The sequence below is a fragment of the Poromitra crassiceps genome (genome assembly GCF_964638095.1).
Source record: "Poromitra crassiceps genome assembly, chromosome: 3".
Taxonomy (NCBI): Eukaryota; Metazoa; Chordata; class Actinopteri; order Beryciformes; family Melamphaidae; genus Poromitra; species Poromitra crassiceps.
The window spans coordinates 60,692,243-60,714,811 of record NC_139625.1 but is presented as its reverse complement, the minus strand read 5'-3'; the positions used below and the strand labels follow the sequence as shown (position 1 = coordinate 60,714,811).

General features: G+C 43.8%; 1 protein-coding gene across 1 annotated transcript in view; it reads left to right on the top strand.

The window, feature by feature from the left end:
* The window catches only part of LOC310774031 (neuronal membrane glycoprotein M6-b-like), a 47,459-nt gene extending 24,890 nt beyond the window's left edge, over window positions 1–22,569 (top strand). The window contains exons 2-7 of the mRNA XM_083634092.1: window positions 8,945–9,131; window positions 10,244–10,403; window positions 14,494–14,656; window positions 20,724–20,797; window positions 20,968–21,033; window positions 22,312–22,569. Coding sequence (XP_083490218.1) covers window positions 8,945–9,131; window positions 10,244–10,403; window positions 14,494–14,656; window positions 20,724–20,797; window positions 20,968–21,033; window positions 22,312–22,467 — 806 coding nt within the window. The 3' untranslated portion in view covers window positions 22,468–22,569. The remainder of the gene's footprint in view (window positions 1–8,944; window positions 9,132–10,243; window positions 10,404–14,493; window positions 14,657–20,723; window positions 20,798–20,967; window positions 21,034–22,311) is intronic.

Here is a 22,569-nt window from a genome sequence, read left to right as displayed (position 1 = left end):
TCCACACACAAGCAGCTGGCTGCCTGGTACTCTGCGGATCCCACTCGCACAACACGCTGAATCCCACTCGATTTGTGGGCGGAACATGCCAGGATTGGCCAAAGCCAAAGCCAGTCCCCAAAATTGTCAAATCAAATCATCGACATGCTACTATGGCCCGCCTTTCAACCTCAGACAAGTTTAGTTTTTCAGTCTGAAACGTGACTCCGACCCACGCGCCACTTGGGCCCCGTTGGGTTCATCTCGTCTTTAATAACCACAAACAGTGATTGGTTACAAAGTTTGCTCTACTACATCATATGTTTACATCATGACATCCAATCAAAGAGCCCCTCACATATTATCTGGTCCAATGAGAGGCCTTGAATCATGTGCACATTGATATGATATGTTGCATAATGTCAGCGTGTGAGTTACAAAATCCCCTTTGGTAGAGTAACAAAGATTTCAACAGGTCTCAGTCTCTCTCTCTCTCTCTCTCTCTCTCTCTCTCTCTCTCTCTCTCTCTCTCTCTCTCCATCTTGTTCTTGCTCTGCCTCTTCTCTCACTCTTTCTGTCTTGCTGATGTTAAACAGTAGAATTTATGTTTGACCCAGTTCCAGCGAAACATCATCATTAGTGGAAGATATAAATAGAGTCTTTGCCCTCTGGCCTCCTCACCTCCTAATTATTCACATTCAGAAATCTCAGAACCTGGGTAGTGCAGCGGTAGATTCCCTGCCTACCAACACGAGGGTCGCAGGTTTGAGCCCCTCTGTTACCTCCGACTTAGGCAGGTGTCCATAAAGCCACAATTGGCCGTGTCTGCAGGTGGGAAGCCGGATTAAGGGTATGTGTCCTGGTCACTAGTGCCTCCTCTGGTTGGTCGGGCGCCTATGTTCGGGGGGAGGAGAACTGGGGGAATAGCGTAATCCTCCCACACGCTATGTCCTGAAATGCAAGAGAGTGATGAGAGAGTGAAAGAGGTAGAGGTGAATGGAGGGGAAGAGAGAGAGACATCGATTCATGCAGAGAGAGCAGAGAAACAAAGGGGAGCGAGAGAAGAAGAAGAAGAAGAAGAAATAGGCAGAGCGAGCAAAGAAGAAGAAGAAGAAGAGAGTGTGTAAGCGAAGAGCAGTTCTTGGCCCCAGGGCCGGCAAATAGCAGTTGCCATGGCAACGTGTTACCCACGACCCAGTTCAGTGGTAGCGTAGTCCTTCGCAGCCGCTTCACTCTCTTCTCTCTCGCTCTCTCACTCACACACACACACACACACATACACACACACACACACACACACACACACACACACACACATTTCACTTTTCACACATATATTTCACTCTTCACACAGACATTCACACACACACACACACACACACACACACACATACACACATACACACACACACACACACAAATGTAGAGTGATGTAACGTCAATCAAAGCGCTTTCTAAACGGTGGCAGTCGACCCGGACTAAACAAACACCTATGTGTTTTTCAACGACAAAAACAAACAAACTGTACTGCAACACGGGGGCTTGAACCTGCAACCCTCATGTTGGTTTTTCCTGTCCTCCCTCACACTCTCTCTCTCCTTCCCTCCATCCTTCTGTCTTTTTCTCTCCATCTAATTTACAATCTTCATCACTCCTTTCTCTTCATCCTCTCTCTCTCTCTTGCTCTTTCTCTCTCTCTCTCCTGGCCTGGCATCACTGAGCGGTGGGCTGAGTGTCTTGACAGCTGAATCTTGCTGTGCTGGAAGTGTGTGTGTGTGTGTGTGTGTGTGTGTGTGTGTGTGTGTGTGTGTGTGTGTGTGTGTGTGTGTGTGTGTGTGTGTGTGTGTGTGTGTGTGTGTGTGTGTGTGTGTGTGTGTGTGTGTGTGTGTGTGTGTGTGTGTGTGTGTGTGTGTGTGTGTGTGTGTGTGTGTGTGTGTGTGTGTGTGTGTGTGCTGAAGTGTCTGCTGAGTTCGCCATCAGGAAAACTCTCGCCTCTTTTTCACCGGCAGAAAAGAGAGAAAAGAGAAAGAGCAGGAATCTCTTCAGAGTCTCTCCCACCATCGCTGCTTGAGATCAGTTGAAACCCTCCTTTCAGCAGAGGAGCTTCTCCCTTTCTGCTCCAATCACATCTCTGCTTTTGTTCAAACAGACGTTAAGGCAAGGGAAGTTCATCCTTAATTGCAGCCCTCATCTCTCATCTCTCAGTGGCTATTCAACATTTCCCAAATGTTCTTCCATGTTGGAAAGCAGCAGTATCAGTAGTGCCACCTTCACCAGGCAGCCTAAAAATACAAAATAAGAGATTATATTAGAACTTTATATTAGAACTAATGCAAATGAACACCTGCACAATCCCTGGATCTGGGTTGTGAAACAGTGTCGGGCATCCGGGTAGGTTCCCTGCCTATCAACATAAGGGTCGCAGGTTTGAACCCCCATGTTACCTCCGTCTTGGTCAGACGTCCATAAGGGCACAAATGACCATGTCTGGGAAGCCGAATTAAGGGTATGTGTTCTGGTCGCTGCACGAGCTCAGTCCGGGGGCCTGTTCGGGGGGGAGGGGAACTGGAGACAATATCGTGATCGTCCCACGTGCTACATCCTGCCGGTGAAACTCCTCGCTGTCAGGTGACAAGAGGCGACGTGTACTGTACACATGTATCAGAGGAAGCACGTGCTACTCTACAACTCTGCCCAGATTGGCAGAGGGGGTGGAGCAACGACCGGGACACCCTAGCAGGGAACTGGACAAGTACAATTGGGGAGAAAACGGGGGGGAATCTGAAAAAAGCTGAAACGTGTCGTAACCTATCAGCTCCTGGGTCTGAGTGTGTAACAGGATACAGCATCGTAGCGAGAGCATGACGTACTGCCCAGGGTCGCGCCAATGAACCCCGGCTGTCCCCCCTGTACGTTTATTGTGGCCTTGCAGTCATATTTCACCTGAGAGAGAGAGAGAGACAGAGAGACAGAGAGAGAGAGAGAGGTAGCGAGGGGGAGTGAGAGCGCTGGGCCAGACTCACTGTGTCCCCTAAATTCTGCTCTAATGAATAGCCCATTGATTTCCATTAGGGCCGGTCAGGGCTGACCGCTGCAGCCTGTCTGTTTCCCATTAGCGCACTTTTAAACTGCGGCTGACAAACAGTCGGCGGGCGTCGCCGCGGGCCGGCCGGACGGACGAGGGGTCTGTTCACTGTTTAACACCAGGGAGGGACCTCATGAAGCTGGGGCAGGACAGACTGCACTGCAAGTAAATATCTGTCTCAACAAGTTATTTACGCTTGGATTTAGCTTGTTTCTGGTGCTGTTTCAAGGACTTCCTTTGACAACTCTATTTGCTCTGTTCCATCCCCACACGTGTTGAAAATAATGATTGTAATCAAATGCCAGCTGCAGCCAATGACCTGTGTGTATAGTGGTAGGGCAATGCATGTGACGTCACAGGAGTACTATGAATACCTTGAAATAAGCTGCACCACTCCGCTGGTATCAAGATGACGTCACGTCTTGGATCAGGAGATTCTTCATTTGCATTTGAAACAAGTGGGATCATCACACCCGCTTGGTCTATTTGAGTCACTTTCAAGACTAAAATACTAATGACATGGACCTTGGAACTTGCTTCACAGTATAGAGTGTCATTGAGGCTCCTCCTCCCAGTCAGTCCCCCGGTTGTCACAAATGGACCGGTGAGTCCATGTGCGCCCCCGGTGGCCTGGCCTGTTTCTGGGCTCAGGGCCGTAACAGCCCCACCTCTCCCCAGCCTCGCTCCTTCATTAACATGAATAGGATTTGGATGTATTATGCAACGGGCCTCCGCTCCGTTACACAACCAATGAGTCTTCATCAGCTGCACACAAGAGGGGAACAGTTGCATCGTAGATTCAGCTCTTGGCTTTGATTCGCTCAAGTGTGTGCAAAGAGGTTAGAAGACCAAAAATAACAGGCATTTAAAATACACAAAAATGTTATTCCTTCAGAGCGTGCAGATAACGTGCTGTTGTGCAAAAACCGTATCTTTTCAGAAACTAAGAAAAGCAGCCTTTTTCACTTGACCACCAGGTATTTTTAATTTATCTAATAGGTTTTGAAAGGGTTTAAAAGAAAAAGTCGTAGATTTTTTCCCCTCAACCTATTGAGGAGCATAGTCCTTTAGGGTGAACTACAAAAAGGACCCTAATGGTAACCACAGCTCATTATTATTACTAGAAATCGGAACGGTTGGCATCGGAACGGTTGGCTACGTGCTCAATTCCTAGGCTCGCCCACTGCGCGGCCTCGCCCGCCCTGCAGCTCGGACGCTGCGCGGCCTTGCCCTGGCTGCTCCTTGATGGCATACTACAGGGATGCTGGGTCCCGTGTCCCGGAGCTGGCAACGTACAGCTAGCATACGTGATTGGGAAAAATGAAGCGGGAAATACTCAAACCCAAGGTGCGTCACGATGTCATGTGACTGTTGTGAGTTGCGAGGTTTTCACCCGACAGCACCAATATCCTACCAAGTGCACCAGTGATGCGTCACCCGTCAGGGGGCAGAAATCAATCTGCTCTTTGAAGCCGGTCGATGTCAGCTGTGCTGCTTTGCACAGTGGCTGTTGTGCAATTCACAAAATGACTGGAAGTAGTTTTTCTTTTGAAAAATAAATGGATATCATTATTATTGTTGTGTTTTGGTTAGGATTTTTGTCTGATGACGTTGTTTTCATGGTGTCTCCCAAACCGAGCTTAGAAAAGCTCAGTGTAATGTAGTGTAGTGTAGTGTAGAGTAGTGTGTGTAGTGTAGAGTAGTGTGTGTAGTGTAGTGTGTGTAGTGTAGTGTAGTGTGTGTAGTGTAGTGTAGTGTAGTGTACAGTGTTGGGCAAGTTACTTTCAAAATGTAATATACTACATATTACTAGTTACTTTCATTTGAAAGTAATAAGTTACTTTACAATATTACTGTCTGTGTAGAGTAGCTCGTTACTTATTACTAGGGATGCACAATATATCGGCAATCATATCGGTATCGGCCGATGTTGGTCATTTTTTAACATATCGGTCATATCGGTATCGGTCAGATGTTGCACTGTTAATATCGGTTATCATTATCAGCCAAATTCTTCACATTGATATGAAATAATGCAGTAAATCTATGATTTATGGGCTTTTCCAAAGGCTTTGCAAATAAAGAAATGCATAACTTTTTCAAATTCAGTGTTAACATGTGTTTTTCCGTATGTACAAAATGTGATGATCATAAAAATGTGGTTTTATACAGGTCATATCGACATCGGTAAATATCGGTTATCGGCCATAACAGCAATGTTAATATCGGTTATCGGCATCGGCCAAAATTTTCATATCGGTGCATCCCTACTTATTACACTACTTTTGCATTACTTAAAAAAAAACAGCAGTAGCACAATGACATCGTCGCCCTGGAACATCCCGAAAAATAATTTCAACTGTCTTGAAGTTAGTGTAAACTGTCCAAAATTCTAAATGTTATCCTTTTCCTCTATAGTGGTTATTTGCATAAAAGCACACAATTTGATTAGGAAATGATTGCATCTTTATTTAAAATGTGCTTTGATTAAAAAAATTTTTAACTCAATTTGTATCTTATGTTGTATTACTCAAATCATATTGGTAATAAGTTATATTACTGAGTTACTGCTAAAAGTAATATATGACATATATGTTGTAATGAGTTACTACCCCCAACACTGGTAGTGTAGTGTAGTGTGTAAGCTGAGATGCTTTATCTGGACAGATATCACTTAAGATCTCTCCGTCTCATCGGCTGTCAGAAGCTATTGATTTAGTTTGAGCTTGATGCAAACTGACACAGTCTCAACTCCTGCCTGTGTGACTTATCACCAGGTTTGAGTCAATCTCATGTATCACAAGATCCTTCGCCATATATAGCCTATTTATAAAACGGCTCTCTCAAATCAAGCAATCTGATTGGTTCACAGCCATTGTATAATTCCAGTAACCGAGTTCAATAACCCATGGCCATGGGTTATTGGTTGCCATGGCAACTCTCTTACTAAAAAGCAGCGCTGCGCTCGAGCCAAACAGCTTTCTCCTGATCTGCTGTATGGAGGGTCACTAGTCCTTACAATGAGTCATTATGGACGCATGATGGCGCAACTCTCTTACTAAAAGTACCTCAAAAACAAAATGGCGGAGACAGCTTTCAGATCCTTGTGAATCGATCTTCGCTTATAACTTTACTAATACTTCGCAGAAAATGATGTTTTGTACAAGAATAGACGCGGGCTAATGTCTTAACCCCTCTCTCGCGCGCCCTCACTCTTAACCCCGCATTTCTAAATAAGACGTAACGTTACTTGGTGTCGGCATATGGCTCTGGTGTGGGGCTTTGCAAAAGCTCTCAGCAAGCGCCAGGATTGGCCAATGTCGACTTCAGTCTCCAGAACGATCCAATCAAATCACCCGCACGTCTATCTTCTTGCTAGAGGTCCCGCCTTACAGTAGTGTTTCAACTGACTCTATCAGAATAAAATGCCAGTCGGACTTATAGTATTATTATTATTATATTATTATACTTGGAAACCGTTTTATAAAAGCAATATAGCACTCGAGCTGCGTGGTGTTGTGGTGAATATATCCCGCTGATAAGCTGTTATCCCACTCGGCCTGCGGCCTCGTGGGATAACAGCTTATCAGCGGGATATATTCACCACAACACACTTGCTCTCGTGATATATTGCTTAAATATACAACACAAAACCTTTACTGGCACCATGTGTGTGTGTGTGTAATCTTAACAGCTAGTCTCAATCTACTGTTCTGCAGAATGTGTGCAACTATGTGCATGTGTTGTGGTCACTCATTTTCTTTCCAAGGCTTTCAAGGCTTTACTAGTAAAATAACGGGCATTTATATTTAAAATAAATGTCTTAACATGAAATAATGATGCTTCAGAGTTGCCAATTGGAGCAGGTTGTCATGGAAACAGCAAAGTGGCACACACAATTCTTTTTTATTTTTTATTGAAGTAACTTCCTGCTTTGCTGGAGCCAGAGCTATTTTTACCGCCCGTTATATAAGATGCAACTGTTGTAGCGCTCGCAATGTGTGTTTTTCCCCTGTCCTTTTCCTTCTTTCATCCTCTTGACTGTGATGGGAGCTGCCTGCCTCTTTGGGAGGATCCATCCAGCGCACATCGCCACCACACAAAGCCAAAATAAATAAATAAATCACACACAGACCAAAGCTCATGACTCACTGGGAAGCTTCACGCGCCGCCACGGTTAAATGGAAAGACATTTTATTTCATCATTGGTCATCACCATCGTTCAGCAGAAATTGCTTGAACACAAGGGATACATTTTGATCGTTCATCATCATTCTTTCACTTTGTGAAGAAATGAGAGACACGATATAAAGATGGAAACCATTATTATTATTATTTTATTGTATTGAAGCCCATGCTAAATTAAGCATGACAGCAGTACAATGAGTAGCACAAGTCAGGCTTATAGTCTAATTTTCTACCTATACCTGATTAAAACCAGAGAAGAAAAAGAGGTATCCGGCGGGGTTCGACTTGTAACAAGCGCCACTTCCTCCTTGTCACTAATCCCCGGCCGTGCCCTAAAAAGGTGCTCAAGTCATCTACAGTATTTTGAAATAATTTATTTAGAATTAGATCATGGGTTATTCATGCAATCTGGCAAAAGGAAAAAATAAACATCGTTTTCAAATGTATCTTTACAGACAAAAGGGAGGCAGAGGGAGGGAGGGTGGAGAGATGGTTTGGATGTGTGACATGTAATATTCAGCACTCCCCAGCAGAGCTGAAAGAGTGCGCGCTCTAACTGAGAGAGCTGCTATGATTAGATGCTTGACACGGCTGACATCTTGTTCCTCTCTTATTCACCTTATGTAGAAGAGTCTGGCTTGTGGCTTGAGAGACTAACAGGAAATGTAAACACAATCCGAAGTTCTGATTGTGTTTACACTACCTGTGACTCATAAACCTAGTCTGACGCATATGTGAGTCCAACTAGGTTTGACCAGGTGAGTCAGATTAGTTTGAGCAGGTAAAACAGTTTTGAACAGGAAGTCATGACACAATGGGTCAAGTGGGTGGGGCTACATATGGTGAATAGACTTAATTCTTCTTAACAGTTTTCTTCTTAACTTCCATATAGCGGTAGGGTTTCGATTGAACACATTTAATGAAACAGAAATGGGGTGGGGGGTTGTTGTACACACTAGAGATGGGACATAACTAGTAATAATATATATAGCTGTAATAAACAATAATGGTTATGACAGTGCCACGATAACTGCTCCCATCTGTCTTTGTTATATTCATGTTGCTGAAATGAGTTAAAGTTGATCTAGGTCAGTTCTTTATTTGGGACTTTATTTAGTTTAGATGTTGTTATTTGGGTTTTTATTTGGGTTGTAACTGTCCCTCCTTCCTTACAGTTTCTATGAGCTAAATACATTTTTTATCACTTTGGTTGTTTTTTTAAATAAAATAGTCAAATGTCTTGGAATCAGTAACTGAAATCAGTATTACAGTGTTGTCTTTTCAATTATCAAGATAATATTGTATGTATTGAGGTAATTTTGGTCAAGATTGTGATTTTTTTTCATATCGGAACCTTTTTATCAAGCATCAAGAATCCCTGTCTTCAGTCCACCTTGCTCCTCCTTCACATTTAAAATATAAGACTGGTTTTACATGCACCAATCATCTGCTTTCAAATCTGCACTGCATAAGGAGCGAGCGTTCATGACTGACTTCTCCCTGCTTCTTTGTTCTTTCTTTCTTTTGTCATCATGATGCAGTTCCACTCCAGCTGGCTGAGCAGTAAGGCCAGCTGATGCATTGTCTTCTCAGTTTTCCAGCTGTGGGGGCCACCGCAGCTCAAATGAAAGCAAAGCAAAAACAACAGATGCCTTGTGTGGTTAATTCCCCTCTCTCTGCCTCCCCCTGCAGGATGCTTTGAGTGCTGCATCAAGTGTCTGGGCGGGGTGCCCTACGCCTCCCTGGTGGCCACCATCCTGTGCTTGTCGGGCGTGGCTCTGTTCTGTGGGTGCGGCCACGTGGCGCTGACCGGCACCCTGACCATGCTGGAGAACCACTTCTCCAGGGTGACCAGCGACCATGCCACCCTCACCACGGTGTAAGTGTCAGGGGCGTGGGGACGGCCTGTCAAAGCTTTTTTTGGTAAAAAAAAATACACCCGTTTTATTTGTCTAAATCAAAAAACGTGTTCCATCTTCACTAATTGAGATGCTGTTTTTTGCTCAACTTATGGACACTTCTCTATCAATAAATCAAAACTCCTAAGCAGCGCTGCGTTGTGAGAATGCTGGACTCACGAACGTCTTTTTCTCTCTCGTCTCTTTGGAGCGGCTGGGTTGTTAAAGGAACAGTTCACTCAAAAATTATAATTCTGTCATCATCTCCTCCCCCTCATGCCAGTTGAAACACAGGTGAAGTTTGTAGGGAGGTTGCATGCACAGCTCCATAGCAGCCTTCTCCAAAACAACTGAAGTCAGTGGGGACCAGTTCTTCAGAGTTCCAAACAGACCTATATTTACACCACCATTTAGTGCAAATCATAACTACAGCTGATTGATTTGCAACAAAGAATGGTGTGTAGGTCTTTCTTTTCACAGTGTGATGGTTTGGCTGTTTTAGTTTTGGAACTCTAAAGAACAGGTCCCCGTTGACTTCAGTTGTAGTGGAGAAGCTGCTACGAAGTTGTGCTGCCAACCTCCCTGTGTGTTCTATGGACTAACACATTTCACCTGTGTTTCATTTGGCATGACGGTGAGCAGAAGATGGCGGAATTTTCATTTTCGGGCGAACTATTCCTTTAAAGATGAGCGAGCTGTGTGAGGCTTACTGAACTCACATTACAGCATTTCTGGATATCTACATGTATTTATCTAATTTATGGGGATTTCTATGTTGTAAAAATGAGGGAGGATCATCACATGTTCCGCTATAAGATGAGATATTTCTACAACCTTTGGGCTGAAGAAACCCTTTCAAAACATCCTGTGGATAAGCTCATAAATGCACTGTGGTCAAACTGAAAAATGTTACACATGATACACATAAATCTGCATTTGTTTCAAATATTTGTTTTTGTGTGTGTGCACTTGTTAAAGGTTCAATCTTGCTGAAATATTGTCTCTTCCTGCGGGTGTGTGTGTGTGTGTGTGTGTGTGTGTGTGTGTGTGTGTGTGTGTGTGTGTGTGTGTGTGTGTGTGTGTGTGTGTGCAGGATTCAGATCCTCCAGTACATCATCTATGGCATCGCCTCGTTCTTCTTCGTCTACGCCATCGTCCTGCTGGCCGAGGGCTTCTACACCACCAGCGCCGTCAAGAAGGAGCTGCAGAGCGACTTCAAGACCACCGCCTGCGGACGCTGCATCACCGCCTTCGTATGTCCACACACACACACGCATGCACGTGCACACACACACACACACACACACACACACACACACAGGCCCTCTTCAGACCTGTTATTAACATGCGTCTTGGGTGATCCGATCACAATTGGAGAGTGAATATGGACGTCATGACAGCTCCCTAAAAGTGAAGCCAAAACATCTCAATTGCCCCCTTGTGCCTGGTCCCAGTATAGGCCAGAACCCCCCATCCTCCATGTTAGCAGACAGGACATGAGCCAAACAAACAAAATCCAAGTACACTAGAGTAAACACTACACTATGGCCCCTATCGTTGCATCGGCGCAGTTTCTAGGCCGAGCGGCAGGCGCAGATCAAAGCAGTGGGCGTGGACAGGCGCACTTGATATCGTCGTGCTGCCGCTAGATGCAGCCCAAAGCATTACAACCACGCCTTTTAGGCGTAAAATTATGCACCGTCATGCTCATTGGATAAGTGCAATAAACGAATCGCACGCTTGCCTTTTTAGCTCCAATTCCAGTGATCCCGCAAAACCAGACGAAAGCCAAACGCTCTGCCCCCCCCCCCCCTCCCTTCATCCAGTCTGTCTGTCTGCATTATAGGCTATTATTCCATATTATTATGCTTCTCAAACCAATCTAACTGCAGTTTCAATACTGCAAGCATGTAAATACGCTACACTATAGCAAGATCAAAGTGAAAATAATGTTCTATGCATCAGCTAGAAAAATATAGCCTATTAGATTGGTGAAAGTTTGTCCAGAAAGATATCATTTTCTCTCGCCTGCTGCAGGAAGGATGATGCACATAAATATACCCTACATTATGTCAAGTCATTGCATAAATGTGTTTTTATTGTAAAACTAAATGTGAAATAGGGCCAAGTTATTGGAGGGACATCACAGTATAGCAGATGCCATTAGAAGCGCGTTCCGAAGCGCGTTCCGCTGTTACTTCTCTAAATCACGTTAACTCGACAAGGGGTATATATAGGCCCAGGAGGACATATATGTTTCACATAGGGTGGTGTTTTCATTTCGATGTTTTATTTGGTCCAATATTGAAATGTTGACAATGGCAGGCTGTGTTACCATTACACATTAATTTAGAACTACCTTTTATATCTATTTTGGCTCATTTGGTGGCTATTTAGTAGCGAAATGAAGAAACACAATGCATGCTGGGAACTCAGAGAGAGAGAGAGAGAAGGGTGACAGAGAAGAAGCAGTGAAGGCAGAGAATAGGCCTGCTTTTCAAAAGCGCAAAGCGCTAAATGTAGGCCAGGTCCCAAGATATCACTAGGCTGGTATTTAGCGCCGACACGCCCACTTTGGGACTGCGCCACGCCCATTCGGCCTAAAGCGCATTTGGCAGCCTAAAGCCTATTGCTATCTTGCCAAAACAGGCGCAAGGCACGTTTTTTTGCGGTTAAGGCCCGTAATAGCGCCGATGGCCTGTGGGAGAATAGAGCCCCTTGTGTGTGTTTGTGTGTGTGTGTGTGTGTGTGTGTGTGTGTGTGTGTGTGTGTGTGTGTGTGTGTGTGTGTGTGTGTGTGTGTGTGTGTGTGTGTGTGCGTGCGTGCGTGCGTGCGTGCGTGCGTGCGTGCGTGCGTGTGTGTGCATGTGTGTGTTTGTGTGTGAAGCAGATTTTTCCATTTTCGGCAGGATGGCGGGTGGAGTCTCCCAAGCGCCTGCTGTTAATTTGTGTCGATATCACATTTATTTTGAAATGAAATGATCTCCCCGTTGCCGTTGGCAGATTTCTTTCACTTGTTTAACACTTTGAGTGCCACGGCCCTTGGGCAAAAGGTTGCTTGCTGTGCCACATAGGCCGCAATGCATTTTAAAACAGTCATATAATTTCTTTAATAATTACTATGTAAACACTGAACACGCACAAATAACGATGAGACTCTCTTCTATCACCTGCAAAAAAAAGTTTATTGATCCCATTTTTCGTTCTTTAGTTATGAGCCGGAGAAGATAGCTTGATTGAACCAAAAACAGACATTTTTTTCTACGAGCTGAGATAATGAGCCTTTTGTGAAATTAAACATTTCAAGCACATCACTGACTCTGAAGCTAATTTTCTGATGTCTGGGTCTGTCTGGGTGAAGTGTATGCTGCTCTGCGTGCTCTGCGTGCCCCCCCCCCCCCCCCCTCAACTGCACACGCCTCCTCCTGGGTGTGTCTTATGTGTCTGGTGGCTCTCTGCTGCTGCACACACAGTGAATGGTGCGCGACATCCAGCTTTTTGGTTCCGCGTGTGTTTGTCACGGGCCACAATGCTTCCAGTTGAGAATAATAAGGCTGATTATGTGAATGTGCTGTCGCAGAAGGACACGGAGGAGCTCAGTTGTGACAGCGGATGCAGCTGCTGCGGGCACAGCTGGCGTTTGGCTTCATGCATGTCGATGCATACGGACGGATGCGATGCAATTTCCTTTTTCCCCAGCGACTTCTTCTGTGTGTTTGGTTCCACTTTCTCTTATCAGGAGAGTGCTGTCGCCACCTAATGGGGTTTGTAAAATAGGTTATAGACCTCCAATAGCTACAATATTGTAAGAGGCGATGTAAGAAGCTTAGATCGACACCCCCCCGTCAAAAAAACAATTTGGAGTTACTGACGCCATTTGGCGTCGCTGGCAGCCTACGGTAAATTTCTAATGACGCCATATGGCGTCGCTGGCACTCAATGTGTTAAGAAGAATCAATCTGGAAACCCAACAGTTAAAAAAGAAAGTATATATTTTTTCTCTAACCTCTGGGGGCACTGCAGGCTCGTTTGAATGCCTGAATAACCGGAACTCAAGGGGCTCCGCCAGAGATTTCCGCTCCATCGGCAGCGGAAGAAAATCCCTTTCCGCTCCCTGCAAGCTCTGCCATTGACTCTGACCGACCGGCTCTGACCAATTATGGATTTCCTTTCCACTCAATCTCAAATGCCTCCGCCGCTGTGAGACAACACTAGCTCGTTGCTACACGCTGAAAATGGCAATTTCCACTACACACCGGTTGACTCGGTTGACTCTCGGTCACGTCCACTCCATTTTGATTGGCTAAAGCGCAGCATGCGAGCCTGCCCTCTACGAGCTCTGTTAGTCGGCTTTTCACTGAGCTTGCCGACAGATTTTCGATGCAAGTCCAAAGTGTGTCTCGAGAGATTAAAGAAGAATTGGATTTGACTCTTATGTGGGATGAAATGACTTTGGTGGATAATATTTTGCAGTGTGTGGGCTGGCACACGTCTCTAAAGGCTTGAAAATATGAATATGAGTAAAGAGTAAAGGCAAAAAAAAGAAAAGAGCTCCAGGCTGTGTGCACAAGCCGAGATAAGGGTCATAGTGCAGTGTCGGTCTTTCGACTGTACGCACACCATCACACACACACACACACACACACACACACACACACACACACACAGAATCAAAGTGTTCACAGACCTCTGCATACTGTATCTATGCATTGTTGTACACACACATAAGGAAAATAGACATATGCCTACACTGGTGTGCACGCATGCAGGCGCGTGCGCACGCACGCACGCACGCACACACACACACACAAGCCCAGTTGAGCCCTTGAGCAGAACCCTTTCTAGCCTGATTATGCTAATTATGCAGCTGTCCAGTAACATTAGTTACTTCGGTTATTCTCAACCTTTTTCATATCAAGCACAATGATGTAGTTCACATTGGTGCCACAGATCACCACAGACCCCCATTTGATGAGATTTTGTGTGGAATGACCCTATCTGTATTACAGGTAGAGAGAGAACAGTGAAACTATGATCAAAACAGTCATTCTCTAACTGTGCAATTCTTGTAAATGAAATAGCCCAATGGTGTAGTAGTTTAACAATTCATCAATTTGCTGGGGACCCCTTGAAGGACCGCCTGAAGGACCCCTGGTGAGGATCTACTGTGTGTGTGTGTGTGTGTGTGTGTGTGTGTGTGTGTGTGTGTGTGTGTGTGTGTGTGTGTGTGAGAATTGTGGTGATAAAATAGATAATCTCCCATTTTCCGCTGCTGATTTTAGTATTCGTGGGAATTAAAAATAAATGTTCCTCCTCATTCCTCCTCCCCTCTGATCTCCTCTAGTTCATGTTCCTGACCTACATCTTGGCCCTGGTCTTCCTCGCTATCTTCGGCTTCACGGCGATCCCTGTCTTCCTCTTCTTCAACATGTGGAACACCTGCGCCGCCATGAGGTCTCCCACCAACATCACCTTGGACGAACTCTGCGTAGACGTCCGGCAGTACGGTATGCAATTTCCTTTTTTGCTATCTCCACTCTCCCTCAATCTCCCTCGTCTAATTCTACTTCAGTTAGTGAGTTCTTACATCTCCCCTTACTCAAAATGCTGCATGTCTTCTGGCTCCATTGCCTTCTGGTCTATTGAGGCTGCTGTCGGTGGAGAAATCGCTCTCTCCTCTTCTAAGATGATATCTCCATGTGATTTCTCACGGACATCAAAGCCTGCACTTTACCGTTGATGTTCTAGATCGCTGAAACATTTTCTGCTATCAAACTCCATTGTAGCTATGCTGCAAATATCCATCACGTTCGTCTATGTTTAGTCAGTTATCCACAGGCAGGGCCGTGGGAAGTGGGGGTGCTGCAGGTGCTGCAGCACCCTCTGCTGTTTTGTATTGGAATTGCAGTGTCAATAAAAAATATATATATACTGTATGATTAAAATTTTGATATTTATGGTTTAGTTGAAGAATATGAACAAAGCAAAGAGGGTGGAGATGTTATTTTTGACATTTTGTTTATAATAAGATAATAAAATATAATAAGTTCAGTGTTTCTGCCTGTGTGCTGTCTGTTGTAGTGTAAAATGACCTAAAGGGAGAGAAGGTGGTGACATGAAAGTGAGTGAGAAAAGGAGAAAATACTGAATAATCACATCACAACAGTATAAGATAATTTAAAATGAGATATTCCTAAAAAAAAAAACGAATGAGAAAAATAACAAACAATAACATAGACAGAGGTAGAAATTCATGGTACATTGCCACTAGCTGTTTTAGTTTGTGTTTTAGGATGGATTTTCCATTTAGGATCATTATGATATTATTTTTCACACATTAGTATAATTACCATAAACAAAAACACCTACAGTACATAGATTGTGAGCCTTGACACAGCAGGTTACTTTGTGTCATCAGCTAAATACAAAAAGCAATTAAGCTATCTTTAAAATTGCTTGCAAAAAGGTGGTTATAGAAGTTAAGGGGAAATCTTTCAAAGGGAATAGCAAAAACACATTTCCATGTGCAGTTCCATTGCATATTTTGTGTGAAATGTGTGTAATTCTGATACAGTCCTCATACAGTATAAACAAAATTACATTCTTGTGTCCGGCTCCTAGCTTAGGTTGGATTACAATGTGATATTCTATACAAGAAGAGGTAAAAAATAAAATAAAGATAGCGATTATTCATAAATAGAAATAGATTACTTAGAGCTTGATTGAATCTGCACATGAAAATCCTTCATCATGCAGGTATTACAGTGGAGTAACACTCTGCTGTGATTGCATATCATCCTATCTGTGTGTATGATGGCCTACAGTAATATATGTGACCCATATTTGGAGGACAGCTGGCCTGCTTAGAAAGTGGAGCAAGGATCGCATATGCTTCTCTGGCAGCCATACTGTACTATACTGTATAAAACATTAACCCCCAATTACTGGCAGAGCTGAAATGACTAACAACATTCACCAGCTTGGTAGTTGTGGTGGTGCCAGCCGGGCAGAACGACATTCACCAGCTTGGTAGTTGTGGTGGTGCCAGCCGGGCAGAACAACATTCAGCAGCTTGGTAGTTGTGGTGGTGCCAGCCGGGCAGAACAACATTCAGCAGCTTGGTAGTTGTGGTGGTGCCAGCCGGGCAGAACAACATTCAGCAGCTTGGTAGTTGTGGTGGTGCCAGCCGGGCAGAACAACATTCACCAGCTTGGTAGTTGTGGTGGTGCCAGCCGGGCAGAACAACATTCACCAGCTTGGTAGTTGTGGTGGTGTCAGCCGGGCAGAACAACATTCACCAGCTTGGTAGTTGTGGTGGTGCCAGCCGGGCAGAACAACATTCACCAGCTTGGTAGTTGTGGTGGTGTCAGCCGGGCAGAACAACATTCACCAGCTTGGTAGTTGTGGTGGTGTCAGCCGGGCAGAACAACATTCACCAGCTTGGTAGTTGTGGTGGTGCCAGCCGGGCAGAACAACATTCACCAGCTTGGTAGTTGTGGTGGTGTCAGCCGGGCAGAACAACATTCAGCAGCTTGGTAGTTGTGGTGGTGCCAGCCGGGCAGAACAACATTCACCAGCTTGGTAGTTGTGGTGGTGCCAGCCGGGCAGAACAACATTCAGCAGCTTGGTAGTTGTGGTGGTGCCAGCCGGGCAGAACAACATTCAGCAGCTTGGTAGTTGTGGTGGTGCCAGCCGGGCAGAACAACATTCACCAGCTTGGTAGTTGTGGTGGTGCCAGCCGGGCAGAACAACATTCAGCAGCTTGGTAGTTGTGGTGGTGTCAGCCGGGCAGAACAACATTCACCAGCTTGGTAGTTGTGGTGGTGCCAGCCGGGCAGGACAGGGCACCACGTTGGCCTTTTCCAACCACACAAATACAAAAGCAAAGCACAGATGTATCTTTGGTTTGTCAATCAAACATGCTCTTTTATTTACTTAAACAGGCACCTTTTAATAAATCAAATCAAGTAAAGCTAAATGTTTGCAGTGGTGGAAGTGGAACAAACACACAACCAACAAACAAATCCCTTCTTCTCAAAGAGTCTCAATAACATGAAGAAAATTCTCTCTCAGTGAGGACAGCAACTCCAAAACATCCAATGTGTTTTGTTTGGACATTTGTCAAAGTAAATGTTAGACAGGTTAGTTGCTTTTCTTTCTTTTTGGTGATGAATAATTAAGAACAGGTGTGCCTAATAATCCAGAACGTCAAGTACCCAAACTGAAAAATAGGAAATGTTTTTTCAAAATATGCAAATATGTGGTCAGAATGAAAAAGAAAACACTTAGTGGGCCTTGTTCATTTGGCCTGAGATTGATTGCATGTTTTGACATAGCCAATCACAAAAGGCGGATAACTTCCAAACGGATTCACGTAACACCATAGGTATGTACTCTACCGAGTGTCTGTGTAGTTTGTATTTGTAGTAGTAGTAGTAGTAGTTTTAGTACTCGTTGTTTAGTTTAGTTTAGTTTAGTTTATTAGGATCCCCATTAGTCGCAGCAGGATGCTACGGCTATTCTTCCTGGGGTCTGATCACATAGCAAGTACAGTAATACATAAAATACAATACACAAAATAGTAAAAGTACACTAACTTAAGTAGTGCAATATATAACATATAAGGTATATGTTATCAGACATACAATATCAGTGCACTATAACAGTTCAGCAGTTTTTAACATAATAACAGTTTTTAACATAACAGATGTTGTTTCAGTAACAATTTAAATTTAGTTTTACCATTCTCTTTAGAGATGTCTCTGGGGAGCAAGTTCCATTCGAACATACCTCTATACATGACCATTCGTTTCATAGCATTTGTTCTTACTTTAGGAAGAGTGAAGTTACCCACAGTAGCATGTCTAGTGATGTGATTATGTTTGTCCTTACTGAAGGATAGATTTTGATACAGAATGCCCGGAGTTTTTGTCACAGAAATATTTCTAATAAAGACCAGCAGTGAGTAAAGCAATCTATCTTTTACAAATAACCAGTTAAGACTTTTATGCATTGTTACAACATTTGTTATGTAATTGCAATTGAGTACAATGCATGCAGCTCTGTTTTGTATCATTTGTAGTTTCCTAATCATATCAAGTGTGGCATTGGACCAGATTGCTGGACAGTAGTCCAGATTTGACAGAATTAATGCTTGAGTAACAAGTTTAGTGGCTTTGTGTGTTAAAAAAAGATGAGCATCTCCTAATGACAGAGATCCCACTTCCCATTTTCGCAGTTATCTTATTTATATGTGTTGTCCATGATAATCTATTATCTATGGTAATACCAAGCAGTTTTGTTTCATGCACTTGACTAATACTTCCATTTTTTAATATAAGGTTTAGTACTGGATCTTTACAGATGGTGTGGTTAGAGCCAAATACCATACTTTTAGTTTTTGAAATATTGAGAACTAGTTCATTCCTTTCAACCCAGTCAGCCACTAAACGTAACTCTGCATTTAAAACAATATCTAACTCATTGGTTGAGTTAGATATTGAGTGATGACGTGTATATAGTAGAGTCATCTGCATACATCGCTATGTTCGCTTTTTCTAGGACAAGTGGTAGATCATTTGTAAATATTTTGTACAATAAGGGTCCGAGATAACTTCCTTGAGGCACCCCACACTTTACAGTTCTGACATCAGAATAGCTACCATTAAAAAAAAACAGTCTGTGTCCTGTTGGTTAGATAGCTCTCAAACCAAGATACTGCAGACTGATCAAAGCCATAACATTCAACTTTTTCCAGTAATAACTTATGATTTATGATGTCAAATGCTGCTGAGAAGTCCAGCAAAACAGCACCAACAGTTTTTTTATCATCAATTTCCCTTAACCAGTCATCCGTCATCTGGGTCATAGCTGTCGGCGTGGAGTGCCCATCTTTGTATGCATGTTGAAAATCAGCTGTTTTCTTTGCTAGATTTCTTTGAATCATTTGTTTCTTGATCTCCTTATCCAACCACGGTGTTCTTACCTGCTTGACGATAAACTCCTTTAGTGGAGCGTGTTTATCGATCACAGGTCTGAGGACTTCATCAAATTTTGACAGAGCCTCATCAGGATTTGTACTAGACAACACTTCTGACCAACACACGTTCTTTACCTCATTTACAAAGTTTTCTTCATTAAACATTCTGTATGATCGTTTGATTATCACTTTAGAACCAGGCCTAGCTATTTTTGTATTTCTAACAATTATTATCAAATTATGATCACTGCATCCTATCGGAACAGATAATACTTTTGAGCAGAAATGTGGTGTGTTGGTGAATATGTGATCTATACATGTTGAAGTCATGGTGCCATTCCTTTGACAAATCCTGGTAGGTTTCTCCATGACCTGAGAGAGCCCAGATGTGTCAGTAACAGTTGAGAGTTTGTTCTTTAAGGTGCAGTTCTGTGACATCCAGTCAATATTCATGTCGCCCAAAAAATATGTTTCTTGACCTAGAGTACTGGTGTTCTCTAACATATCACAGATGTTGTCTAGATATTCACTTTTTGAACTTGGTGGTCTATAACAGCAGCCTACCAGAATTGGCTTTAAATGAGATGGGTGTACTTGAAGCCATAATACTTCAATACTGCAATGCATTAGATCCTTCCTAATTTTTACTGGTATGTGATCTTGGATATAACAAGCTACCCCTCCACCAAATTTGTTTCTGTCCTTCCTGAAAAGGTTGTACCCCTGTATACTTAACTCTGTGTCTTGAAATGTTGAGTCCAAATGTGTTTCAGAGATGGTCAGTATGTGTAGATTATCAGCTAATAATATTTCTGTAATATCCTCAACTTTGTTCCTAATACTGTTAATGTTAATGTGTGCAATTCTTAGTCCCTTTTTCGGCAGACTGTGGTGTTGTGTGTGATAGTCCGACATCACCTAATGTAGTGTTACAAGTCATGCTCGCTGTCCAGCATACCGTTGAAGCAGTGGTAGTAGGATTTAAGAAATAATAAAAAGAATAAACAGAATTACTAAGTGTTACTCTATAAAGATCATTAAGGTCAGCAATAAAAAAAACTAGGGGGCCTTTTTGTGATTGGCTACCCCCATTGCCATGCCTCCTTTTGGGCAGTGGGTATGGAAAGTTAATCAGTTCTAAGTTGGCCCATGACCTGCTTATGTACAAAGTTTTGTAGTGTTATGTGAATCTGTGTGGAAGTTAAGCACCTTTTTGTGATTGGCCATGGTCATTGCCACGCCCTCTTTTCGTTAGTGGGCGTGGAAAGTTAATCAGTTTGTCCTTGGCCCATGACCTACCTGTCTACAAAGTTATATGGTGTTACGTGAATCCGTTTGGAAGTCAGGCACCTTTTTGTTAATGAACATTGCCACGCCCCCTTTTGGCCAGTGGGCGTGACAAGTTAATCACTTCTAAGGTGGCCCATAACCTGCTTTTCTGCCAAGTTTCGTGCAAATCCATAACTTTTTGAGATATCCTGCTGACAGACAAGCGGGCAAAAAAACATAACCTCCTGCCAACTGGTAGAAATGAGTCTTCTGGTCTCAGATGAGTGAGATCAGTCCTGAGTGGTTTTGGTCTCTCTGGTCCTCAGGTGTTGTTTCCTGGAACGCCACACCAGGTAAAGCCTGCGGAGCCACACTGGAGGATATCTGCCAAACCAGTGAGGTGAGACCAGGCTGACGGCTCCATTCATCTTTTCTACTCTCCTCCCCTCTCTCCTCCTCTCCTCCTCTCTTCTCCTCTCTCCTCCACTTTCTTCTCCTCTCCTCTGCTCTCCCCTCCTCTCTCCTCCTCTCCTCTCCTCACTAACAGAGAATGTATCTTTTCATCCACAGTTCTACCTGTCCTACCATCTCTACATTGTTGCGTTTGCCGGCGCCGGTGCTACCGTCATCGCATTGGTAAGCTTTTCACACTGCCGCAGATAATGCGGTGAACATTATATGCACGTTGCCATGGCGTGCTTATCGGTCGCCATAGTAACCCTGCCTCTCATGTTTGTGAGCATGTCATCCTATGGGCTGGAATTCTGCCCTGTAGCCTGCGTGCGTGCATGTGTGTGTGTGTGAGAGAGACTATTTTTTTTACAGTGTTTTACTGTACCGGGAGTAGAGATGTAACAGTATGAAAATTTCACATCACGATTATCGTGACCAAAATTAGCACGGTTATCAGTATTATCACGGTTTGTTAAAATGTGCTGAAAATGCTCAAAAAGTACTAATACATCATCATTGTCATCATTGCATGCATCTGGGAGACGGTTGCCAACTTTGGTTGATGATGGACAGTATTTATTTACCATGTTTTTCAAAGCACTGTAATCATAGTAACACGGTAATCACGGTACCATGGTTTTAATGATAATGAAAATTTGAAACGTTATGGTTATCGTAAGGAATTTGATCACGGTTATCATTAAAAACCGGTTATCGTTACATCTCTAACCGGGAGGCAGACATCTTTGTTTTGTGTCCAGGGAAATGGAGATGCAGCTCCAGTGTGTCTCTTGTAGGTAGAGCCAAAGGTCATCAAGTCTATCACATGGGGCCTTTGCCAATTGCTCCATCCAATCAGTTGACTTAGTGGGCGACACTTTGGCTTTAATTGATTGATGAGGCCTGGCTGACCTTTGACCTTAGTCTGCAGGCTGCAAACAGTGGAAACAGGATCAAAGCAGCAGAATGGCACAGGGAGCTGGTCAGTACTAGGGTTAAGAAAGAGAGAGAAAGAAGTTAGATCAAGAAGGGCCCAGATGGAGCCTGTCCAAGTTGGGTGCAGTACCTTTGAGCTGTTCAATGTTTTTCCATAAATGTCTGTAGTACATTGAAAATGGTTGAATGTTAGGCTACACTGATTTAGTCTTTCATTCTCTCTTTCTGTGTGTGATTCAGACATTTGCATTGCTAACTGGAAATGTGCAGAGTGATGTCAGCCTTGACTTCATGATATGATTGAAAATGGCTGACTTTACAATGGTGCCACAATGTACAGTACAGTGCAGTTTACATACTGTCAGGATTGCATACAGTAGTCTATGTACTGTACAGACATCATGTCTGCCAGCTTTTTCATACCAAGAATGCCCAAATAGATCTACATCACAACATGGACCCCCATTCGATATGACTACATCTCAAGGACCCCATTTTACTCACTTGTCTCTGGTTTCTCCTCAGATCCACTACCTGATGATCCTGGGGGCAAACTGGGCCTACCTGAAGGGTGCTGTCGGCACACACGAGTACCAGGACATCAAGACCAAGGATGACCAGGACGTGGAGGCGGAGGCGCGCTCCAAGGAGGGCCAGAACTCCTCCTCCTCCTACTCATAAGGACAGACCCATCCCCCTTCCCCCTCCATGCCTTCACCCATCTCCTCTCTATACCTTAACCCCCCACCCTCAACCCCTAACACCCTCTTTTGGGGGTGACGT